The 20,797-nt window shown below is 43.5% G+C and overlaps 1 protein-coding gene across 2 annotated transcripts in view; it reads right to left on the bottom strand.

Moving 5' to 3' along the window:
- Nucleotides 1–3,014: 3,014 nt before the first annotated feature.
- THBS4 (thrombospondin 4) overlaps nt 3,015–20,797 on the bottom strand; it is a 43,132-nt gene continuing 25,349 nt past the window's right edge. The window contains exons 10-22 of one of the 2 annotated variants that reach the window (XM_061475713.1): nt 18,737–18,889; nt 17,309–17,413; nt 16,966–17,073; nt 14,404–14,563; nt 13,631–13,749; nt 12,760–12,812; nt 10,551–10,744; nt 10,086–10,264; nt 8,862–8,910; nt 8,567–8,763; nt 7,904–8,076; nt 5,217–5,356; nt 3,015–3,245 (exon numbers count right to left, since the gene is read on the bottom strand). In XM_061475713.1, the coding sequence (XP_061331697.1) occupies nt 3,184–3,245; nt 5,217–5,356; nt 7,904–8,076; nt 8,567–8,763; nt 8,862–8,910; nt 10,086–10,264; nt 10,551–10,744; nt 12,760–12,812; nt 13,631–13,749; nt 14,404–14,563; nt 16,966–17,073; nt 17,309–17,413; nt 18,737–18,889 (1,692 nt within the window). In that variant the 3' untranslated portion in view covers nt 3,015–3,183. The remainder of the gene's footprint in view (nt 3,246–5,216; nt 5,357–7,903; nt 8,077–8,566; nt 8,764–8,861; nt 8,911–10,085; nt 10,265–10,550; nt 10,745–12,759; nt 12,813–13,630; nt 13,750–14,403; nt 14,564–16,965; nt 17,074–17,308; nt 17,414–18,736; nt 18,890–20,797) is intronic. The other variant, XM_061475715.1, reaches the window with a different exon arrangement.

Here is a 20,797-nt window from a genome sequence, read left to right as displayed (position 1 = left end):
ACAGAATATTTCCCAGGCCAAGGATAGACAAGGATTTCTCATTTGTTTTCTCACTTGCCTGGATGGTGTGGTGGATAGCAGCTGAATAAGACGCCTAGATCCACACCGGGGAAAGTGCTGCATCTCCCTGCACCGCCCTGCAGTCCTTGCTTCCTGCCATCCGCATTTGGGCTGTTGCAGTCTTGTATCAGCATCGGCTGGCTGCAGCCTGCCTGCTGGGGCTGGTTGTGTCTGTGCCATAGATCACACCAAGACGTGGGTTCCCTGTGGCTATGAGAAGCTGCTGACCAAGTTTCATAGGGTGGAATGGAGGCTGCTGTTCTCCATGCAGCTCTGGTGTGCGTAGTGGTAGGCTCTGTCTTTTGAACATGGTGCAGGTGGCTCCTGAGCAGTGCAAAGAGTCTGTGAGAGCAAGCAGTCTTTGCTCAGCAGCCTGCTGCTGTTGTGCCCACCCCTGCCTTCACCTCACCCTGCAGCACCACGGCAGGATGTTCTCCCCTGGCATTTCAAACCAGGAGAACAGAAGCATTTGAACTGTGTTTGTCACAGTGTTTGTAGCATGCAGGAAAGAGTTAACCTGTGGTGAGACGACAGACCCTGGCGCAAGAGCCCCAGGACTCTGCAGCTGGCTCTCCAGCAGAGTGCTGCTCTGCTCTGCAGGTGGTGGGGGCAAGGGAAAGCTACACATAGGGTTTGAAAGATGTAGGATTGCAGCATTTTCACTTGCCAGAGGCCACACATGGAGCTATATCTGTGCTGCAGAATCATCCAGAAAGAGGTGGTGATGCAAGAGGAGCTTGTTTAAACACACACAAGGGACCGCACTGTCTCTGATGGGAAGGTGAAGGGCAGGAGGCTTCCCAAGCCCAGACCATGACCCAGGGGCAAATGTTTGTCTGCAACAGCCGGACTTCACTATTCCTCGGTTCGCTGTTCCTCAGTTCCAGCAGTTGGTGTGTCAACACAACAGGCAGTGAGCTCTGGCAGCCTGCTGTAATGTTCCAACAGCACCTTCTGAAACAAAGGAAGAGCTCGAGCTGCCTGAGCTGCCACTGGTTTCTGTGGCTGCCGGCTGACAAAGGCAGTGTGTTTTCTCCTGGGGGAGGTTAGAAGCTCACAGCTTCATGCAATTGACTTTGACAGCACAAGAGCCTCCTTCCTTCCAGTCTCCAGTGGCAGTGACAGTGGCATAGACTTGAAGAGAGCCTGGGAATGGCCAGATTCAAAGGTGGCAAGCTGGTGTGACCAACAGCCAGGGTGCTCCCTTCCCAGCCCCTGTACCAGGAGAGCCTCCAGCCATGGGAGAGGACACAATGGGTGGAGGTTCAGAGGCTGGCAGGAGTTCGGATGTTTCCTGGTGGAGCTGCTATGTGCTGGCATGCTCTGACCAGCACACGCTGCAGGCAGGGCATGGTGGGCCAGGCCTGTGGCACCCACTGTGAGGAACAGACCACTTGTGCAAGATGTGTGTGCTGCAGGCTCACACAGCACAGAATGAGAAACTGCTCCTGCTCAGACTGCACCCAAACCATCCAGAGAGCATTTCTGCCTGGTAAAGGGCAGCTCCATCCAGTGAAATGCAAGTGCAGGAGAAGGAAGACACAAATTTGCTTCATAGTCTGTGTTCTCTTTCATAAACAAATAATACTGCAGTTACAGCCTATGTTCAGCTAGAAAAAGATGTTTATTCTCATCTTCTAAGCATAATGTGACAATACCCTCTGTGTTGCTTCAAAGTAACTAGCCTTCCAGTCCTCAGTTGAAAACCTAGTGATTGAAGTTGGGTTTGGTGAAGCCAAGGGGAAAGGAGGACTGACACGGGAGGCCCTTTCACAATTAAGTGCTGTGCCAGATGAGTGCTCCAGCGTTGTGACTCTGGGATCCCTCGTGAGTCAGGTCCCAGGGCTGTGCTGCTCCCAGAAGCCTTGGTGATTATGGACAGGCCCCGAGTGAAAACTCTTCCTGGACCCCAAGCTTTTGCTAGCACCATAAACTTCAATGGCATTTTTACTGTACTGAGAACAGGAAATGTTTTTATTGTTTTGATGCACTCACCTGATAACTCCACATTTTCCCTGTGCTCTCATGCTGGGAAGGAGCCACAGCTTTTCATTTGCTCAGGGCTACTTCTGTTTTTTTAAACCCTCACCATACTCCCTGCCTGCTGAAATACCATTTCCATTGTCCCTTTTAAAGCAATTACTCTAGAGGCTGCAATATCCTTCTCTTCAGCTGTCCTTGGAGCTTGTCCCACCCTCCCTTTCCTTACTTCAGCTTGAAGAAGAATATAGGAGAAATCACATGGTATCCAACACCTTTCTATACTTCAAATTACAGGGTGCATTGTGATAGGGTGGTTTTTTTATTGTTTGTTTTTTAGTCCTTTCTTAATGGTTGCTAATGCTTCATGCAGTGGTTTGGGGTTTTAACTTGGTGACTTTTCATGAGTGCAGTACCTGCTGAGAGAGTGCTCTGAGTGCAGACAGCAGGTCAAAGCCTGGCTTTGCATATGTGAAAATTAGGATCATTTTCTCTGTATAGGTGACTCTGCATTTATTTCCCTATGTCCTTTTTTTTTTTTTTGTTTAGTCACATGCAAGTAATAAGCTGTGAATACAATGCCCTGCAGTCAGCTTTTTGGCTTTTACAGGATGTGACAGTGTTACTCACAGTTTCCTGGGAGTGGGAGGGCAGGGAGGGAGGTCTAATAGAGTTCTTAGAGGAGGCCTACCAAAGGAGTTGAACTGCTCCACAGGAGAGAAAACTATCCTAGCAGGACTGGAAAGGTACTAAAAAGCGCTTGGCTTTGCCAGACTGCTCCCAACCACTTTGTGACGGGTTGCAACCTGTTGTTTCTGACACATTTCAGATAGACAAAATTGCACTTTCTTCCCCACTCTCTTTAATATCAAATCCAAAATAGCAATAGATTCAAACTTTTGCTGAGAAACCACGTGTCACCCCATTACATGCTGCTCCCTAGATTTCAGGGCAAATTCAAAAACAAGTGAAGCTCCAGGCTATTTTGTCTCCTTTTTATTTTTACTTTTATACAAAAAAGAAGTCTGATAAAGTCACATCAATGAGAACAAGCTGCAGTGTGCACTCCAACAACAACAATCATATAAGGATTTAAAATATATTGGTTTATTGTTTGCAATAGCAGTGTTAGTTTGCTTGTTCTTAAATATCCCCAACTCCAAATTGCTGAGCTTGAAATTCTTGAAAGTCCTCTGGGATGGTATCTGAAAATAGGAAAATATGGAAAAGTTTAGTCTCTTCTGACAAAACAAGGGAGCACTTCAATTAATGAATTACCTGCATATTCTTCTTTAGGTACCATGCCTTCTCTTTTGTTTATGCATTAAGAATGAACAGGGACTGTTCTCAGTTTTAGCTGTATACCACTGAAAAGCAGAGGGAGGCTAACTAGACAGTGCATGCTATGGCGCCAGCCCATAATGGAGCACTACCAACCTTCAAATTACATTTCCATCCAAAAATTTTGTGGCTTCCACATCTATATTTTTATTAGTAAATGCTGACTGGAAAGGCAGAAAATGTGGTTGTCTTTCTCTGTACCCCAGACATGTCTCTATGTCAGCGCCTCTGTTTCTCATGGCTCCTAATTCAACTTCCCTGTAATGGTTTCCCATGCCGCAAGAAGAGACAGAAACATTAATTCAAGGACTGGTAGAAGAAAACCACTTTGGTAAAGTTAAGCTGGAGGTGGGTCAATGTCATAAGAGCAACTACAGTTCTTCTGGAAGTGTTGAATTTGCAGGGTGCCTTTGCCAGCTCCCATTGTATCTGGACAGCTACAGAGCTAACCATAGAGCTAAAGCTGCAGCCAAAGATGGAGTCTCAACAATGAAGCTCAACTGCATGACCTCAGCTTTATTTTGGTTATTTCCACCCTGATGCAGGACAGGTAACTAAACTCAAAAAGGAAGTAACTATGTAAATACACACAGTATACAGCAAAAAAGGGCAAGTTCTTTGCTTTTTGTTGACCTTTTTTTGAGGCTTGAAAATTCCTTTTAAGCTTTTTCTAAAATGAAAGCAGGATGCTTCGGGACTCCAGAGACTTCTCTGAGTGGGTTTAATCGACCTACTGAAGTGCCTGCAGCAAAGTCACTACCTGCTCACTGCCAGTACAGTATCTATGGCTTCAGCAGCAGCTTTGAAATATTATTGCTGGGAAATCACATATGTCTGCGAAAATTACTTGATAAGCGTCTGTTTTCAGACTCTTATCAAGTAATTTATAATTGAAAGTACCACTGTCTAAAAGTTTCCCTGTTTAACCATGACGTCCAAGCACTAGCTATAAGCATGCCGAGTGCCCAGGAACCAGGGTCCATCATCGGAACACACCACGGAGCCAGGGTCTGGCTGTGCAGTGGCTGTGTCCACCGCAGACATGGTCTTGGCTTCTTGGATCCACAGACAGCAGACAGAGAAACTATTCCAACTTGGCTAGTAACTTGTTTTCTGAAGGCTGCTTTGGTCAGGTAAGGGTTGATGCTGAGAGGAGCGGGGCAGCCTCTCCAACCTCACTACCAGCAAGGTAGTGTTGCCAGGGCAGAAATGTCCTGACACAAACAGCTTCTGTGTGAGTGACCAAGGATTGAGTTACTCTATACAGTGGGAGATCAGGGCTAAGATGGGAGGCTCTGACCCCAAGAGGTGTAAGCCAGCATGATCCGACAGTCTGAGAAGGATTCCTCCATGGGACAAAGCACATCTCATGATCTTGTCCTAACACAGACAGGAGCAACCAACAAATACACGTGTGATACTGATGCCTGGTGACTGATCCCAGTGGCTCTCCAGATTTCTTTCATGCTGTATTTACAGCTCAAGGCATCCTACATGTATAATGGCCCCAGAATGTATATTGTGTGTGTACAGCTCACGGTTGGTTGGTTTTAAATAACGTATTTAATTCTCTGATGACAGCTATACTACTTAGTTGGCACAATCTCTGCAGCAGAGTGACTGCTCTGGGAGGAGCAGTTGTGAGGTGTCAGTTCCCGTCTGGCTGGGCTGGAGCATGCTGCTGGTGTCAGGGGAGAAGTTTCACAGCTGTGAATAACTTGTGGACGAAAAGCAATGGAAGGGATGCAAAATGGCTTAATCCAGCAGCCACACTACCACACTACTTCATGGTCATTTGCTAGTTGTTAGCTAAAATGATGTAAAAGCAACATTACCATTGCAGCGGTATTTCAGGTTGGACCAAATAATGTTTTCCTGAGAGAAGCAGAAAACTCCAAGCCGTCCTCCACGCATCGTGGTGTCTATAGTTACACCAGAGTCTGCCACTAGGTCAGAGCCTTCATAAAATCTTGCCCTTAATGAAAGCAGACAGAAGGTCCATTATGTCTTTTCCAGGGCTGCAACATTCATGAAAGTAATCTCATTATCGATGGCAGCTCCAGCCTTGGAAATGGTATTCTCTCTGCTTCTCATAGGAGAAAAAGAAGCTAAGATAGCTCCTCTTGGAGTCCGGGGACTGCAGTAATGCTGCATGCTGTCAAGAGCTGGAGAGGGAGGGTGTTTTGGTGGGTTTGGGGGTTTTTTACACATCCTACAAAAGCCCTGGAATATTTTTTGTGTAGTCAGTCAGGTTGAGAGCTTTAACTCTGAAAATTTCCACAGTCAACAGTTACAGGAGAAAGGGAGAACCAGATTAGGCCAGTTGAAGAAGGCCAGATGGATATTGTCTCACACAGTTTGAAGCTAAACCTTTTTTTCTCTTTTAATAGGCAAAGTTTCAAACAAACCATTTTGAATGTTAAACTTCACTGTGAGTTTCTTTAAAAATGTGACTGTGATTAATTCCAGGAACAGTTCTGATGATCTGGCATTTCGTTGTTGCAAATTCCCAAGCAGCTCTGGGAAGAGCTGTGCCCTGCAAGCTTCCCAGCATGTGCCCTGCATTTAGGGCTTCAGCAGAACCATGCTGGAGCTAGCTGGGATGCTGCAACGCTGTCTGCACCAAGTCCTCGGCCTCTGGGGTACTGGGTAAGTGACTTAGAGGATGATGAGCCTGAAAGACCCTGTTTGGATGAGGACCCTGACATGCAAGAAAACAGAGAGTGGTAAAGTGAAAGAAAGTTCCTGTGTCTTTTTATAAAATAAGAAAAAAAAACAACCGTCAATTCCTGTTATGTTCCTGAGTTTATTTCCTGATTTGCTGAGGTAGTTCAAAAGCGTCTGTACAATGAATAGATTTCTGTGGGAGAGTCTTGCCTCAAGTGACTTTTTCCTATGCTTCCTTGATGCCTCAGAAAACCTTTGCTAGACGCATTATGGTCTGTGGCACCTGGACTAAACAGACCGCAGCAAGATTTAGACAGAGAGCTGGCAGAGGTTCACTTTAGGCCTGGCTGCCTTTAATTTCTGAAGGACTGTGACACTGACTTCGCTAGCTTTCCCAGTTGCAGGGGGCATTAATCAGGCTGGCTAGAGACTGCAACCACAGGCAGATGTTTGCTTGTGAAGCAGCTTCACAAACAGCTTGGACTAAACAAAAGTTGCCACCCAAGACCTATTCACAACTGCCCTGTGGCTGGGACACAACTGATAGAATAAATACTCATAATCCACTTTAGCAGGAAGTCAAATATGCTCATTCCCATTACCAATGAAGATGATGCTCTGCACCAGAAAACTGGAATAAATATAATATCAAGTTACTGCATCTCAACTGCATGGCAGTGATTTTTTGAAGAACAACTGACATGCATCTATTTCTGTTCTATTACAATGCTGCAAAACTGAGCTGATGATGCCAGGTTTTTTTTGTTTGTTTGGTTTTTTTGCATTTTAACACTGCCATTGATCTACAGGTATAATTCCTGTTGACCTGGATGGTGCAGAATGAAATGCTCCTTCCTGAGGGGTGATTTCTTTTATGTTTTTCAAATAACAAAATAAATAACATGCATTACACAGCTTTGACAAACTTTCTGAATATATGCTATGTAATCTCAAATCTATCGTGTCACAACAATTACTGATCTTAGTTAGGATCATAACCTTTTAAGTGGACAACTTTTACCAATTCTGTTATCCCAGAATCTGTAAATGAACTATCATGATTCCAACAAAAATACTCTAAGGGATCAAAATTAAGAAATTTTGAAATGAGGATGATCAGGGGACTGGAGAACCTCCTGTCTGAAGACAGGCTGAGGAAGCTGGGGCTGTTCAGCCTGGAGAAGAGAAGGCTGCGTGGAGACCTCATAGCAGCCTTCCAATATCTGAAGGGGGCCTATAGGGATGCTGGGGAGAGACTCTTCATTAGGGGCTGTAGTGATAGGACAAGGGGTAACGGGTTAAAACTTAAACAGGGGAAGTTTAGATTGGATATAAGGAGGAAATTCTTTCCTGTTAGGGTGGTGAGGCACTGGAATGAGTTGCCCAGGGAGGTTGTGAATGCTCCATCCCTGGCAGTGTTCAAGACCAGGTTGGACGAGCCCTTGGGTGATATGATTTAGCGTGAGGTGTCCCTGCCCATGGCAGGGGGTTGGAACTAGATGATGTTAAGGTCCTTTCCAACCCTAACTATTCTATGATTCTATGAGATAAGTGGCCATCAGTTGCTTAGTAAACAAGGTATTAAAGCCAGGAAAGGGCTTATTAAGGTAGTAACCAGTTACAACACCCAGATGGCATAAAACTCGGGTTACAAACAGGCATAACTTGGAATTATGTTTCCTAAGGAAAGTATTGCAGGCTGAATTTCAAAAGTCTAGCCTGTTACAAGGCTTCATCAGTGTAAAGCTCAAACATCTCACAAGTTCCCAGGTTGTTGTCTGAATTAGGTGTTGAGAAACAACAGTTTAGGCAGACATGTATCTGTACTCACCATATCTATCCTTTCCTCTCTTACCTGATGTAACCGATCTGAGGTCTATGCTGCAAGAACCAGCGGTAGGAGACTTTGTCTTTCCACCCTACATTTCGGGGGTCCTTCCACAGCAGCCTGACCTGGTCAGTGGTGTCCCCCGTGTGCCAGAGGGAGTTGCGAAGGTGCTCACCAGGGCCCGTCTTGGATTTCACAGCCTGCAGAAATACAATTTGCCAATGCCAATCACAGAGAAATGTGATTTTCAGGAGCTATAAGTCCTTCTGTAAAGGGGAGCAGGTCTGCAGAAGCACCCTCCCTCCTGCTCACATGCTCCTAACTTCTTTTTTTTAACTCGAGCCACTGCTTGCACGGAAAATAAGGACAAGGAGGCAGTTTGACCAGCTACAGTCAGAGCACAATGACAGCAGAGACTAAGCCCTCCAGCTGATGAGCAAGGGCAAGACTGCATATATTTCCCTAACAAATACTGCTATTGAAAGGGCTGTGTGGCAGTTTTGCGCGTTTCAGGGAGACAATAGCAGTAAGGCAGAGCAGCCACCATGCAGTGATGGCTTGGCAAATGCACAGCATGATGGCTTAGCCCACAGTAGTCAGATAGTCTGGTGGCACAGCCAACCCACGGCAGGATGGCATAGCCAGGCTGTGGTGACTGCCGTGTCACAAGCTAGGAGCTATGACCAGTACCTTTAGCTGAATGCCAGGCTCTGCAACAGCTCTGAAGGGAGTCGCTTGCCAGTACGTCTGTTCAGTCTGTTTCCACATTACCACATAAAAGCTAGAGCTGTCTTGATAACCAAAAATAAAGCCAGCGTAGTCATCATCTGTCACGGTGTTCACATGGAAAGTGCCCTCAAAGTCAACGCCGTTAAAAGCCGTGTAACCTGAGGGGGACACATGGGTTAAATTAAGTCTGCAGAAAATGAGTTCACATGCTCTAAGTTTTTTGCTGTAAAGCTTGAACCTCAGAAAAGGTACTTACCAACAGCAAGGCCAGGATCACTGTTCATAGTCTGCACAATTTCCATGCCCTGTAAGAGTAAATTTAGGCTGTTTGGCGTCTGTGATGAGCTGAACTGGCTACACCTGGCAGCCCCTTCTGCCTCCCTCTAGCACTCCCTCAACTCATCTCCTCCCTTTGCTCACAGTAACACTTGTAATTAATTAAATCATTTTATAGATATTTATTTATAATTCTATATAATACAAATAATGATTTATAATATTTATAATATACAAATAATAATATAAATAAAAATGTCAATATAAATATATAATTATAATATGTAATATGAAATAATATTATAATATTAATAATAATTTATAACCCTGTCGGTGTTTAAGGCCAGGCTGGACAGAGCCTTGGGTAGCATGGTTTAGTGGGAGGTGTCCCTGCCCAAGGCAAGGAGGTTGGAACTCAGTGACCTTAAGGTCCTTTCCAACCCTAATTATTCTACGATTCTATAATCTCTTTATATATTTATTTATAATTAATCTGAATTACAATGAGGACTATAATAAAATACTAATGTTTCAGCTGCTTGTGTGCCCTGAGTCAGGAATGATTTGCCTTTCCTACTGCAAAATTTGATTCTGCAAAACACTGAACCAGAGGGCTGGGGCGGAAGAGAGCTTTTCCTACCCTTAGCTTGTACAGTTTGATCATGGAATTTGGGATTAAACTGACTGCTGGGACTGAGTTAAGGAAGGCGTATACATCTCAGCTGGCTTGGCAGTGACTTTGCCAGTGGGAATAAACTGCACATTCCCTGTGACTCAGAACACATTAGCCTCCTGGACGCTAAGATTTGTTAGTATAAGTAACAGTTACTGGACTCCATCTAGAGTAAATGCTCTGCTACACAGCAGGTCAGACTTCCAAAATTTTGGGAAGGATTCATGAAACTGTTGCTACAGAAATACTTAAATAGTGTGACACAAAAGTCGTGTACTCACCTTCTTCGCAGCAGTGAAATCTACCCAGAAGAAGCTGACCACCCTGTAGTTATTTTAGACTATGAGAAGCACCAAAGCTATCATATGCTAAAAAAATGTTTCTTTGTTATAACTCCTGTAAAATAGTCAACCAACAACAGCTTCCACTTTCCACTTGTTTGTCAGAGGTCCAGCAATTACAGAGACAGTTTTACTGTGGTTTTCAAAAGATCTTTCTCAGCTAGGTAAGAAAAATTAGATGTATTTTTACCTGGTTAAGAACCACCCAGTTGGGATCAATCTGCGCATCTCCCTCTGGGTCCAGCACCACTGTCTGATAGGCCCTGAAGTCTGTCAAGGTGATCTCTGCGTTCTCAGGGCACACATCAATCCGATCAATCACTGCATCCTGGTCAAAATCGGACTCACAGATATCCCCAACTCCATCACCTGAATGCATCAGAGAAGTGAAAGGTTTATGATTTAGCAAGTAGCCACCTCTGGGTGGATCAAGGTGTTTGAGAAGCAGCTGAAGTCTCAGCCCTGATGGCTGTAGTGCCTGGGGAGGGGACTCGAAGTCCCCTGCCTGGGCCAAAGGGTCCCTGTGTGTTGGGTTCCCTCCTGGCACTAGTGTATGCAGATGCAGTGACTGTGTTGGATCCTGGTGCACATGTGTAGTGCCTGGGGAAGGACACAGTGCCTAAGCACTGAAATGGCTCCTGAAGGCCCATCTTACCATTATCATCTTCCTGCCCTGGGTTGGGGACCAGCCTACAATTGTCAGGGCCGGGGGGCAAGAGGTCAGGAATGCCATCATTATCATCATCCTCATCACACTCATCACCTAACCCGTCCTTATCCGTGTCCAGCTGGGAGCTGTTGATGATGGTGGGGCAATTGTCTGTGCTGTCCTGGTGCCCATCGCCATCACTATGAGCAAAGAAACAGAAAGAAACGGCATGCCAGCATCAGCTCTTGCCTCTGCATGGGGGACAGCATGGGTACTCAAGTGGGAATTGCACTGGAGGCATGCCATAACAGGAAACAGACAGTGGTCACCACAACCTCTTGTCACTCAGGTGGCTGAACAGCAAGGAGACAAGCAGCAAACACAGACCATACAATAAAGCAGCAGGAATGTAAAGACTAAGCCTGGAGCTATAAAAATACTCAGACAAGAAAAAGAAACCTTACAGGGAGTGGGAAAAGGTACCAAAGCCCAAGATCTCAAATGACATCCACACCTAAAGCATGTGTAAGACACATCCAACAAGTTCAGTGTCATCAATCAAAGGCATCCAGGAGACAGCAAGTACTCAACAGCTGATGTCCCTTGTCAGACATGTTGTCCACAAGTGTCTTGCTGCTCATGAACGTGCAGGTAGGTGTGAGTGTGAATAAGAATTTATGGAAGACTCTGCAGGAACACGGGAAATCAGACTTGTTTAAAACCAAGCACCACTTTCCCCCTCCTGCATATCAAGTTTTCTTATGTTACAGTCCAGCAGGCGAGCTGCATAGAGAGAAACAGAGCAGTTTGTAGCTCCCAAGCACCGCCCCAAACATCAGCTGGTTACAGTAAAGAGTCACAAGGAATGGGGAAAGACTACAGAAAAAGAGTTTGGGAAGTTATGGGGTGGCTGCATTGTTTCTCCATGCCAACAGTTAAGTGCATCTGTGCAAAAAAAAATGGCCTGAAATCAGGTGTGTCTTGTACATATACCATAAATCAAATAGTTCCTGGTGATAAGCAGGCATGTTTCCTCTCAGTAGCTTTATGCTGAACCCAGGCAAAGCAGGTGACATGCAGCCAAATTAGGGCAGTGCTGCAACTTACAGCTATGCATATTCCCACCCATCTTTCGCTGCTTAAGAAAAGTACTTTTAGGTCAGAGCAACTGGTATTTGCATATTCTTAAGATGAAATACAATGAGGACCATGCACATACATTTACTGAAAGGTTAACCTCAGGCAGAACTATAGTGTTTCTATCAGGAAATGCTTCATACATATTAGCTAGGTTTGAGGAAAAGAAACCATGTCCCTTTTTAAACCAGGAAAAAACCAAGGCCATTATCTACCTAAAACAGCTCTCAGCTGGGCCCCTTTGCAGCTAGTGGCCCAAGACTGGGAACGCTCCCTGTGGAGGTCAGGAAGTGGGCTCCCTGCACTTATCATCCCAGGCAGCAGCACCCACTAACCACCTGGGGGTAAGACCTTGCAGCCACCTGTGGCTGACAACATGCTGTGCCAGCACAGGATTTATCACTTCCCTTTCTTCTTCATTTAAGTATGGAGAGCAGGGGAGCACTTGCCACCCCTAATGCTGGTTATGCAGAAGCTGCTTCCAGGCAGGTGTGAGCAGTTTGTCACAGGACATGCCCCATGAATGCTCAGGGTGTGTAAAGCCAGAAAGGAGCACTGTCACTCTTGCTGTGCTAAAGCAAAGGGGCTTATCTTTTTTTTTTTTTTTATATGTTTTATTTTAATTTACACTTAGTAATAAAATTCTGTTTCTGGAACATTAGATTCTTATGGGAAAACATGCAGCCCTTAACTGAAATTCCTGCTGGATTGAAAAAGAAAGAAAAGAGGAATGAAAATAAAAGAAAAAAGCCTTTTACCTCACTAAAGTTCTGAGGAGTGCTCTGGGTTTTACAGCCAGAGAACTGCACTGAATGTCACTTCCACAGGAACTTGCAGGAAGCCTGTGTGAACATGGGGCTAAAGGTGAAAAGCTCTTAACTGTACTGCCGCAGGGAAATGACACAACAAGGCTGATGGTTCAAACAATGTTTCCTGAAATAACACCTTTGAGGAGGTACTGGAGTTAAATTCAGGCTAGTCTGAGGGATTAAAGGTCTCCAGGAAGTCTGAGCTTGATTGAGCTCAAGACAGGCCTCTCCCCTTCCCTGCTGCTGTTACAAGCCATAACACAGCATACCTGTCCTGATTGGTATCACAGGAATCTCCAACCAGGTCGTTGTCAACATCTGACTGCAAAAGGAAACAGTGAAAGTTCCAGTATCAGCTGCTGAGAGCATCTACTAAAATGGCAGTACTAAACCAAAACACAACCAAATCAAATGCAATTAAAATAAAAGCATGGAAAAACATTTGTTTCACAAAACATATATTCTTGTTTGCATCATCCATTTAACCAAAAAGATAGTTTATTTAAAGGAAGAAGAAGAAAACAAAACCAACAGACAATGAGTAAACAGGGTTAAACTTGATTGGAGCAGCTCAAGCAAGGTGAGTAGTTCAAGCAAAATTCTTCTACTACTGGAAATAAGTATCCCTCATTTCTAACCACAGCTGATGTCTTCAGCAGCTTTGAAAATCTACTGTTTCTATAAAGTTTCCAGCAATTTTTGTTAGTCACAAGGGGCTTAATCAGAATTCAAAACATGAAAAGTCTCACTGACTTCTCACCTAGCAGCAACAAAAAGTTTTACTAAATAAGGACACTGGGATTTTGTCCTAAATAAAGAAATATCAAGTGTAACTAAATCACACCACTGTGTTGGGTCTGGCATTGGACTCTGTGGGATTGGAGCACGCCCATATTTCAGAGCACTCCAGCAGAAGATACTGTCAGGGCAAAAGTGCTAACAACATCCCAAACTATGATAATACACCTGGTACCTCCCTTTTCCCATTGTCAGGAGACTCTGAAGCTCCATAAAACCTGCCCAAATACCTACTGTTAAAAAGGTAAATACCCTGCATGAGGTGCTTGATTCTCATCTCCTTTTTTAGCCTCAAAAGCACCTATCCCTCAATGAGGGTATTTTTTCCTTGTGCCTGCTGACCTGATTTGGGTTGCTGATTGTAGGGCAGCTATCACAGGCATCACCAACACCATCACTATCTGTGTCCTCCTGGTCCTGGTTGGGGATTCTCTGACAATTATCCAAAAGGTTCTTAATACCTATTGAAAAACAAGATGTTAGTTAAAAACAATTCCTTCATTTGTTACTGGACAACATAAACATCAAGAACAGTAAAGATGCTATTCCTCTTCAGCAGCTACTTCATCTTGGAATGACATTATAAGCCCACACAGCAGAGCCTTCTTACATGTGCATCCGTTCACTTAACAGAAGTTAGAAACATCTTACTAAAGAACAGCTTTCAACCCCATCACACACACTTCATGAATTATATACAATTCATGCTATCCTGTTCCTGTTTCACAGCTTAGAAGATGGAACATTTCACCTTTGTTATTACGTTTGAAGGGTTGTGATTCTTCTTTTAAGCTCCTACAGCAATACAAATTCTGTGGCTCTTCAGCATCTGGGATAGGCAGCAGCTGGGTACTCTGGGGCATGTTTGTACCTTTAAGGAATTACTGAATGACTAATGACCCTAACTTACACAAAAACCATGGCTAGGTTTATCTGTTACAGTGTCTGGGGCTTCCAATGAAGGCTAAAAGTTACATATTAATATAAATGAAAAGGACTGGAAATACAGGTTTCACAAAGACAATGCAACTGGTGACAGGAAATCTCCTAACACATGGCACATTCTGGGCAAGTTTCAAGAACATCAGAGAAGCTGGAAGTGAAGAATGACCAACCATCTCCATCCATGTCATCATCACAAGCATCTCCTTTCCCATCACCATCTGTGTCTCTTTGGTCATTATTCAGAACATTGCGGCAGTTGTCACAAGCATCTCCAAATATATCTTGGTCGCTATTTCTCTGATTAACATTGGGAACCAAGACACAGTTATCCTGCAAGAGACACAGATCCAAATCAGGCACAAATTGGGTCCCAAATACTTAATTTCTACTTTTGTGGATTTATAAAACTCTTACATTCACGTCTATTTTCATTAAAAAGTATTACTGTGGGCAGTTTACATTTTACGTGAATATTGCTGACACCAAGCTGTCTGGTTCGGTTGATACGCAAGAGGGAAGGGATATCATCCAGAGTGAACTTGACATGCTTGAGGTGTGGCCAATGCCAGACTCATGAAGTTCACCAAAGCAAAGGGCAAGGTCCTACACCTGGGTTGGAGCAATCCCAGGCACAGCTACAGGTTGGGCAGAAAAGAGATTCAGAGCAGCCCTGCGGAGAAGGAGTTGGGGATGTTGGTTGATGAGAAAAGGAACTGAACATGGCTCAGCAGTGTGTGCTCATAGGCCAGAAAGCCAACTGTATCCTGGGCTGCATCAAAAGGAGCATGACCAGCAGGATGAAGGAGGTGATCCTGCCCCTCTACTCTGCTCTTGTGAGACCTCACTTGGAGTATTGTGTGCAGTTCTGGTGTCCTCAACATAAAAAGGACATGGAGCTGTTGGAACAAGTCCAAAGGAGGGCCACGAGGATGATCAGGGGGCTTGAGCACCTCCCATATGAAGATAGGCTGAGCAAGGCTGTTCAGCCTGGAGAAGAGAAGGCTGTGTGGAGACCTCAGAGCAGCCTTCTAGTACCTGAAGGGAGCCTACAAGGATGCTGGAGAGGGACTCTTCATTAGGGACTGTAGTGACAAGACAAAGGTGTAATGGGTTCATACTTAAACAGAGGAAGTTTAGGTTATATAGAGGGAAGACATCCTTTACTGTGTGGGTGTTGAGACGCTGGAACAGGAACATCCCTAAGAGTGTTCAAGACCAGGTTGGACAGAGCCTTGAGCAACATGGTCTAAGGCGAGGTGTCCCTGCCCATGGCAGGGTGATTGGAACTTGATCTTAAGGTTCTTTCCAACCCAAAACAACCTATGATTCTATGATTAGCTCTAGATAAGATTTCATGTGTCCCTTAGAGTTCTCCTTTGAATCATGCTGGGGGAACAGTAAATATAAACATGCAGATCATAAGCCTTTAATTATAACTTTGACTTCTGATTCTCATTTTGTCCAAAGTGAGTAACTGAGTAACCTGTTTTGGTGCCCTGGCTTTCCTACATGGTCTTCCTCAAAAGCTGTAGCTCAGGGACCCTAACAGGGTTTGTCAGATGCTCTCAGTGAAAGTCCACTGCCGCCTTCTGGTAGAGACTCAAACCAAAGCTGAAACACTTCGAAAAACATGACTTTCTGACACAAAAGTACACAAGTTGGTTTGGATGTTGTTTTGGGGTTTGTTTGTTTGTTTTGGGGTTTTTTTGCTTTTTGCTTTTTTTTTTTGTCAAACTGTTATTGACTTTCTTAAGATCATCAGGAAGCACATGGAGAAGACTTTATTTCAAACTGGTGTAAACTTTCCCTTGCCATCTAGTACACCCATGATCTCACCCTCTTGCACCCATGGACGCAGAACACAGCTTAGCAACAATACAGAAGTTACTGGTTGCAAAGGTCTTGAAACTGCATATAGATTTACAGTTAAAGGAGGATTTAACATGTTTCCTTGTAGAACATTAATAAAACCAGTTGCTTCAAGCTACCTGGATTTAGGCTTCGCTTCTGTGGCAGAACAGCCTGGGACAGACCTTCTGTGATTGCCAGTCTGTCCTAGCTCCGTATGGACATTTGTAATCTGAATAGAGTGCTCTTTTTTCTATCTTGGAAGTGCATTACACAATACCACAGAAAGATCTTCATGTAGAACCACAGTGGGCTTGTGAGGGTATGGGGTGAACACAGAAGAGCTTTTATGGTCTGATTTTAATCTCTTGATACATTCTGCAGTAGTGTACCCACATGGAAACCTCTTTCACTTTCAGAACATGATTCAAAGCTTTCTTCAAGCAATTGGCAAGACACCCATTAATTTGCGTGGGGTTTGGATCCCTCGTGGAATATGATGTGAGGTCAACCTACTATTTAAAAAGACACTAATGAAGGTAATGTTCCTGAAGGCCATGCTATAGGAAAGTGTGACAAGGACACAAGTTCTGTATGCAAAAAGCTCTAGAATTCAATGATAAAATATAATGGAGCATACACTAGTAAATCCCTCACAGAGGGATTTAAGGCTCTGTGAAACAGGCTGGGTTTTTTAGGTCTTATAATAGCGAGCATTCTGTAAAAGAAAAAGACAAGATTTAGACAGCTGCTTACTCTGAATGTATGACATAATCACTGGCAAATAGTAGTGAGCCACATTTCAAAATCACTGCCTACTGCACTAGTGTGAAATCCTACTGTTTACACAGACCCTCCCCTCCCCCCAGATCTATACACAGCACCTGCTCATTGGGAATGCCATCTCCATCTGCATCATCATCACAGGCATCTCCAATCCCATCACCATCTGCATCTTCTTGTCCAGAGTTTGGGACAAATCTGCAATTGTCCTAGACATAAAATGAGACTTGTCTAGTGCTCTATGGGTAAACTGGATGCCTTCATAATTTCAGTGACCTTTTCTATTACTGTTTTAATTAATCAATGAATAAAACGTAAAACAATTTAGCCAGATAAATTAAATTCCTTGAAAAAAGATTAATACATCTAATCGTGTTTCTTTCACTCTTCCTCTTTACCCCTTCATTCTCTGAATTATTATAGGATTAAGAAAGAATGTCTTACTTTTCTGCAGTTTTCAGCAGAGCATGAGAGTTCTTCATTAGGGTAGCCATCAATGTCAACATCTTTTCCACAAATATAACCATCACCAGCCCAGCCAATGCCACACTATCAATAAAACACCATGGTAGTACTACCAAAAGGTTAATGAGTCACTATAGCAATATTCAAGAAGGAAACCCCACAACAGTCTTGAAAACACAAACGTACACCAGGAATGGACAGTCCCTGAACTACAGTGAGGTACGTTTCACCATCTCTCAAAAATGCGGAAAGAAAACTTTTGTTTCAAGCTTTCTACATCTAGACACAGCTAGAAAGAGCCAAGACTTGATGCTAAATGGAATGTGTGTCTGCAACACAATGGTATCAGTGGAAGCTTATAGATTTATTTTAGACACTGACCAGGAAGATGCGACCTAGAATATGCAGCTAGTAGTCAGCAAGGGGACCATGGCTTGATGGGATGACTGTGTTTTGTTCAGTATCTCAAGAATACGCCTGCAACTAGAGGAAGTTTTAAGATAGAACTGCGCTGACAGTTACTAAATTTGCATCAGCAAAGCAAGTGCTTTTGCATGCAAGTTTCTCTTAGCCAATTAGAGTGGTACTATTTAAAATTAACACCTAATTTGTCTTGTAACTGAAGATTGATGCATAGAAGTGCATGTCAAACTCTGTCCTATCCTTAAAATGAGGGCTTGCCTAACACAAGTTTCTAGCTATCTTACCATTACAGTACGGACTTAAAATATCTCAGATTCTTTTTGAAACAGATGTACTTAAAAATGAGACCAAAACAAGTGCCAGCAAAAGCATGCACTGTATCCAGATTTAGGACACAGGATTAGTCTCTTGTTTCTCCCTGCAAGCTGGAAAAACTAAGTAATATACTTCAGTTACATTCTTACAATGGAAGTTATGTGCCACTTGGCGCTCCTCTGGTTCCATGGCTGGAAAGCACAGTACAGCCTCCCTACATCTAGAATCTGTGGTCTTGGTCTCACTTAGAAAAACATCATCTCTGTCAGCAGGCAAGTACAGGCACACTGGGTATGCAGAGAGGATCCCACAGCTATGCAGATGAGTAGCAGGAGAGGAATTTGTCCTTGTGATGTCTTCTGTAGAGTGACATTCAACAGTCCTTTCTGAGGAGACTATAGAAAGTCTATAAAAGCCATTCCCAAATGATCTAATTGTATAGACACAGTAAATACGGTAAATGAGCATGGCTGCCTTAGATGCAGCCGTGAGAGATGCTGCAAGAAGAAAGCAATTGCAAGACAGACTTAGCCTGGTTATTTTCATAGCTGGTCTGGGCTAGTGTGCCCAGTTAGGATCCAGTTAAAATACCCAACACAAAGACCTTCCCAGTTCCAGCCTAAAAAAGGCTATTTTTCATTGTACAAAAGCATGAATTTATGAACTCACAATACATGTAACCTCTCCTCTCCTTTCCTCAATACAACGAGCATGGACACTGCATGGATTGAGGGCTCGATTTCTGCAGCTTCTTTCAGCTTGACATCCCCTGATTTGGTCTCCTGTGTATCCTGGTTTGCACTGGCCACAGTGGTAAGACCCCTGTAAGAACAAAAAGTTACTAGCCAGCCCTTTAACGGGACTTTTTTTCTTTTAAAACAGACACGTGGGCAAGATTCATGCCACACTGCTTATGCTGTGCAAGTGTAGTCTTTCATCCAATGAGGCCTCTTTGCACTGTGAACAAACTATTTCCTACACAAAAATCAGGTTTGGTTCCCTTGGTGAAAGTCGAAAAATATGCTCAACTGCTGCCTTTTAGATGAGTCTTTTGTTAAGCCAGAGAAAAGTTATGCAGCAGCAAAAGCTTCTTCATGATGCCTTGCTCCTGCCAGCATCAGTCTGAGCTGCTTCCAGGCAGCTTCCAGGTAGCCAAAACATGTAAAATTGTAAGCAGCACCTGTTTAATCAGACTGGATGCTCTTATTTCAGTGTAAAGCAGATCCATCAGTTTTTAATAAACTCAACTAGGCACAATTTTTAATCAGTGAGAGACAAGAAAGTTCAGCATGTCTTTGCTCCTTTTTTTTTTTTCTTAACTTGTATGTTTGTAAGCCAATTTGAGTTAAATGTTGGTCTTCAGAAAAGAATTCAGGAGCTGAAGACATAGTCATCCTCATTTACACTGCAATAAGAACATCCACGTCACCTTTTCCAGTGGTTTACCTAGATGCATATATATATTTTATATTATGCCACTCTCTTGTGTAAACAAACCCCAAGGAGCTAAGCCAAGGAAGTGTGTGCTGGGATGATCACCATGAGATATAAATGGATAAATGCTGGTAAGAAGGGCTCTTCTTTTGACCCTTAATATGGCTTTTGTCTCAAAAAAACCCAACCCCAAAACTCACACACTTGTAGATTTGTAACCTATGACATAAAAGTTTATTGAAAACAATTTTTTTTTCTCTTATAAAGAATAATTATTTTTGACATGTTGAGAAACAGAAACAGTTAGATCTCCATCAAACTTGTGCATCCATCCCTTGGTAAAATTGAGGCGCTTCTCACACCATCACTCTTCCCATACAAATCTTGTAAAGGGAACTGTCAGGACTGTCCTAGTCAGCCATCACAGACATATACATTTTCTGCCCATCTGGGTATTATTTTTGTCCTATGTTCCTAGCTTCATTCCAAACTTTAACTCTGTGCTGTCTGCATACTTCCACGCTGAAGATGAATATAGGCAGATATATGAGGAGTAAAATAATCACTGGGCTATGCAAATGGTATAGCCTATATAAAACATACCGGCCTGTGCACTTTCTCCTAATGGATGCCAGGCTAATATCTTCTGGCGTGTCCTGAATTCACTCAGTAAATTCTGCCCTATATCAAGCCCTGGTATGCATTAAAATAGCCTTTAAGGCAGCACTTCCAGACCAAACTGTTTGTAAAGGAGACAGGAGTAAGAAACCCACACTGCTGTTTTGACAGATGGCAGGACACTTGTTGCCATCTACAAACAGGTCCTCATGACTTCCTGAAGAGAACTAGTTATATCTAGTCATGCAGTAAGATACAGCAAGTGATAGAAATGTTCTAGATATTAAAAACCCCCAAATTAAAAACCACACAAAAAAATCCAAACCACAAATCATACTGAACATTGAAAGCAGCCCTAGAAAAACAACGTTATTCACAAAGCAAGCAATCATTTCAAACACTACTAATAGCCTCAACAATACTTAGCTGCACAAAGGACCACTTTTACACCCACAGGATACTTTCAAACTTTCCCTTGTAACGGAGAAAGCCTGCTTTGTACACCCAGCTATAGCAGAACAGTATTTACAGTAGCATAAGTGGCACATATGGGACAACCAGGTGATCAGGCCCAGTCAGCACGTGTTTATGAAGGACAGATCCTGCTTGACCAACCTGATCTCCTATGACAAGGTCACCTGCTCAGTGAATGATGAAAAGGCTGTGACTGTTGTTTAC

Source organism: Pezoporus flaviventris, unplaced genomic scaffold (genome assembly GCF_033815535.1).
Source record: "Pezoporus flaviventris isolate CSIRO_AGI_PZ_B2104156 unplaced genomic scaffold, CSIRO_AGI_Pfla_v1 ptg000090l, whole genome shotgun sequence".
In the NCBI taxonomy this organism is placed as follows: domain Eukaryota; kingdom Metazoa; phylum Chordata; class Aves; order Psittaciformes; family Psittacidae; genus Pezoporus; species Pezoporus flaviventris.
This window is presented reverse-complemented; position numbering and strand designations above follow the sequence as displayed.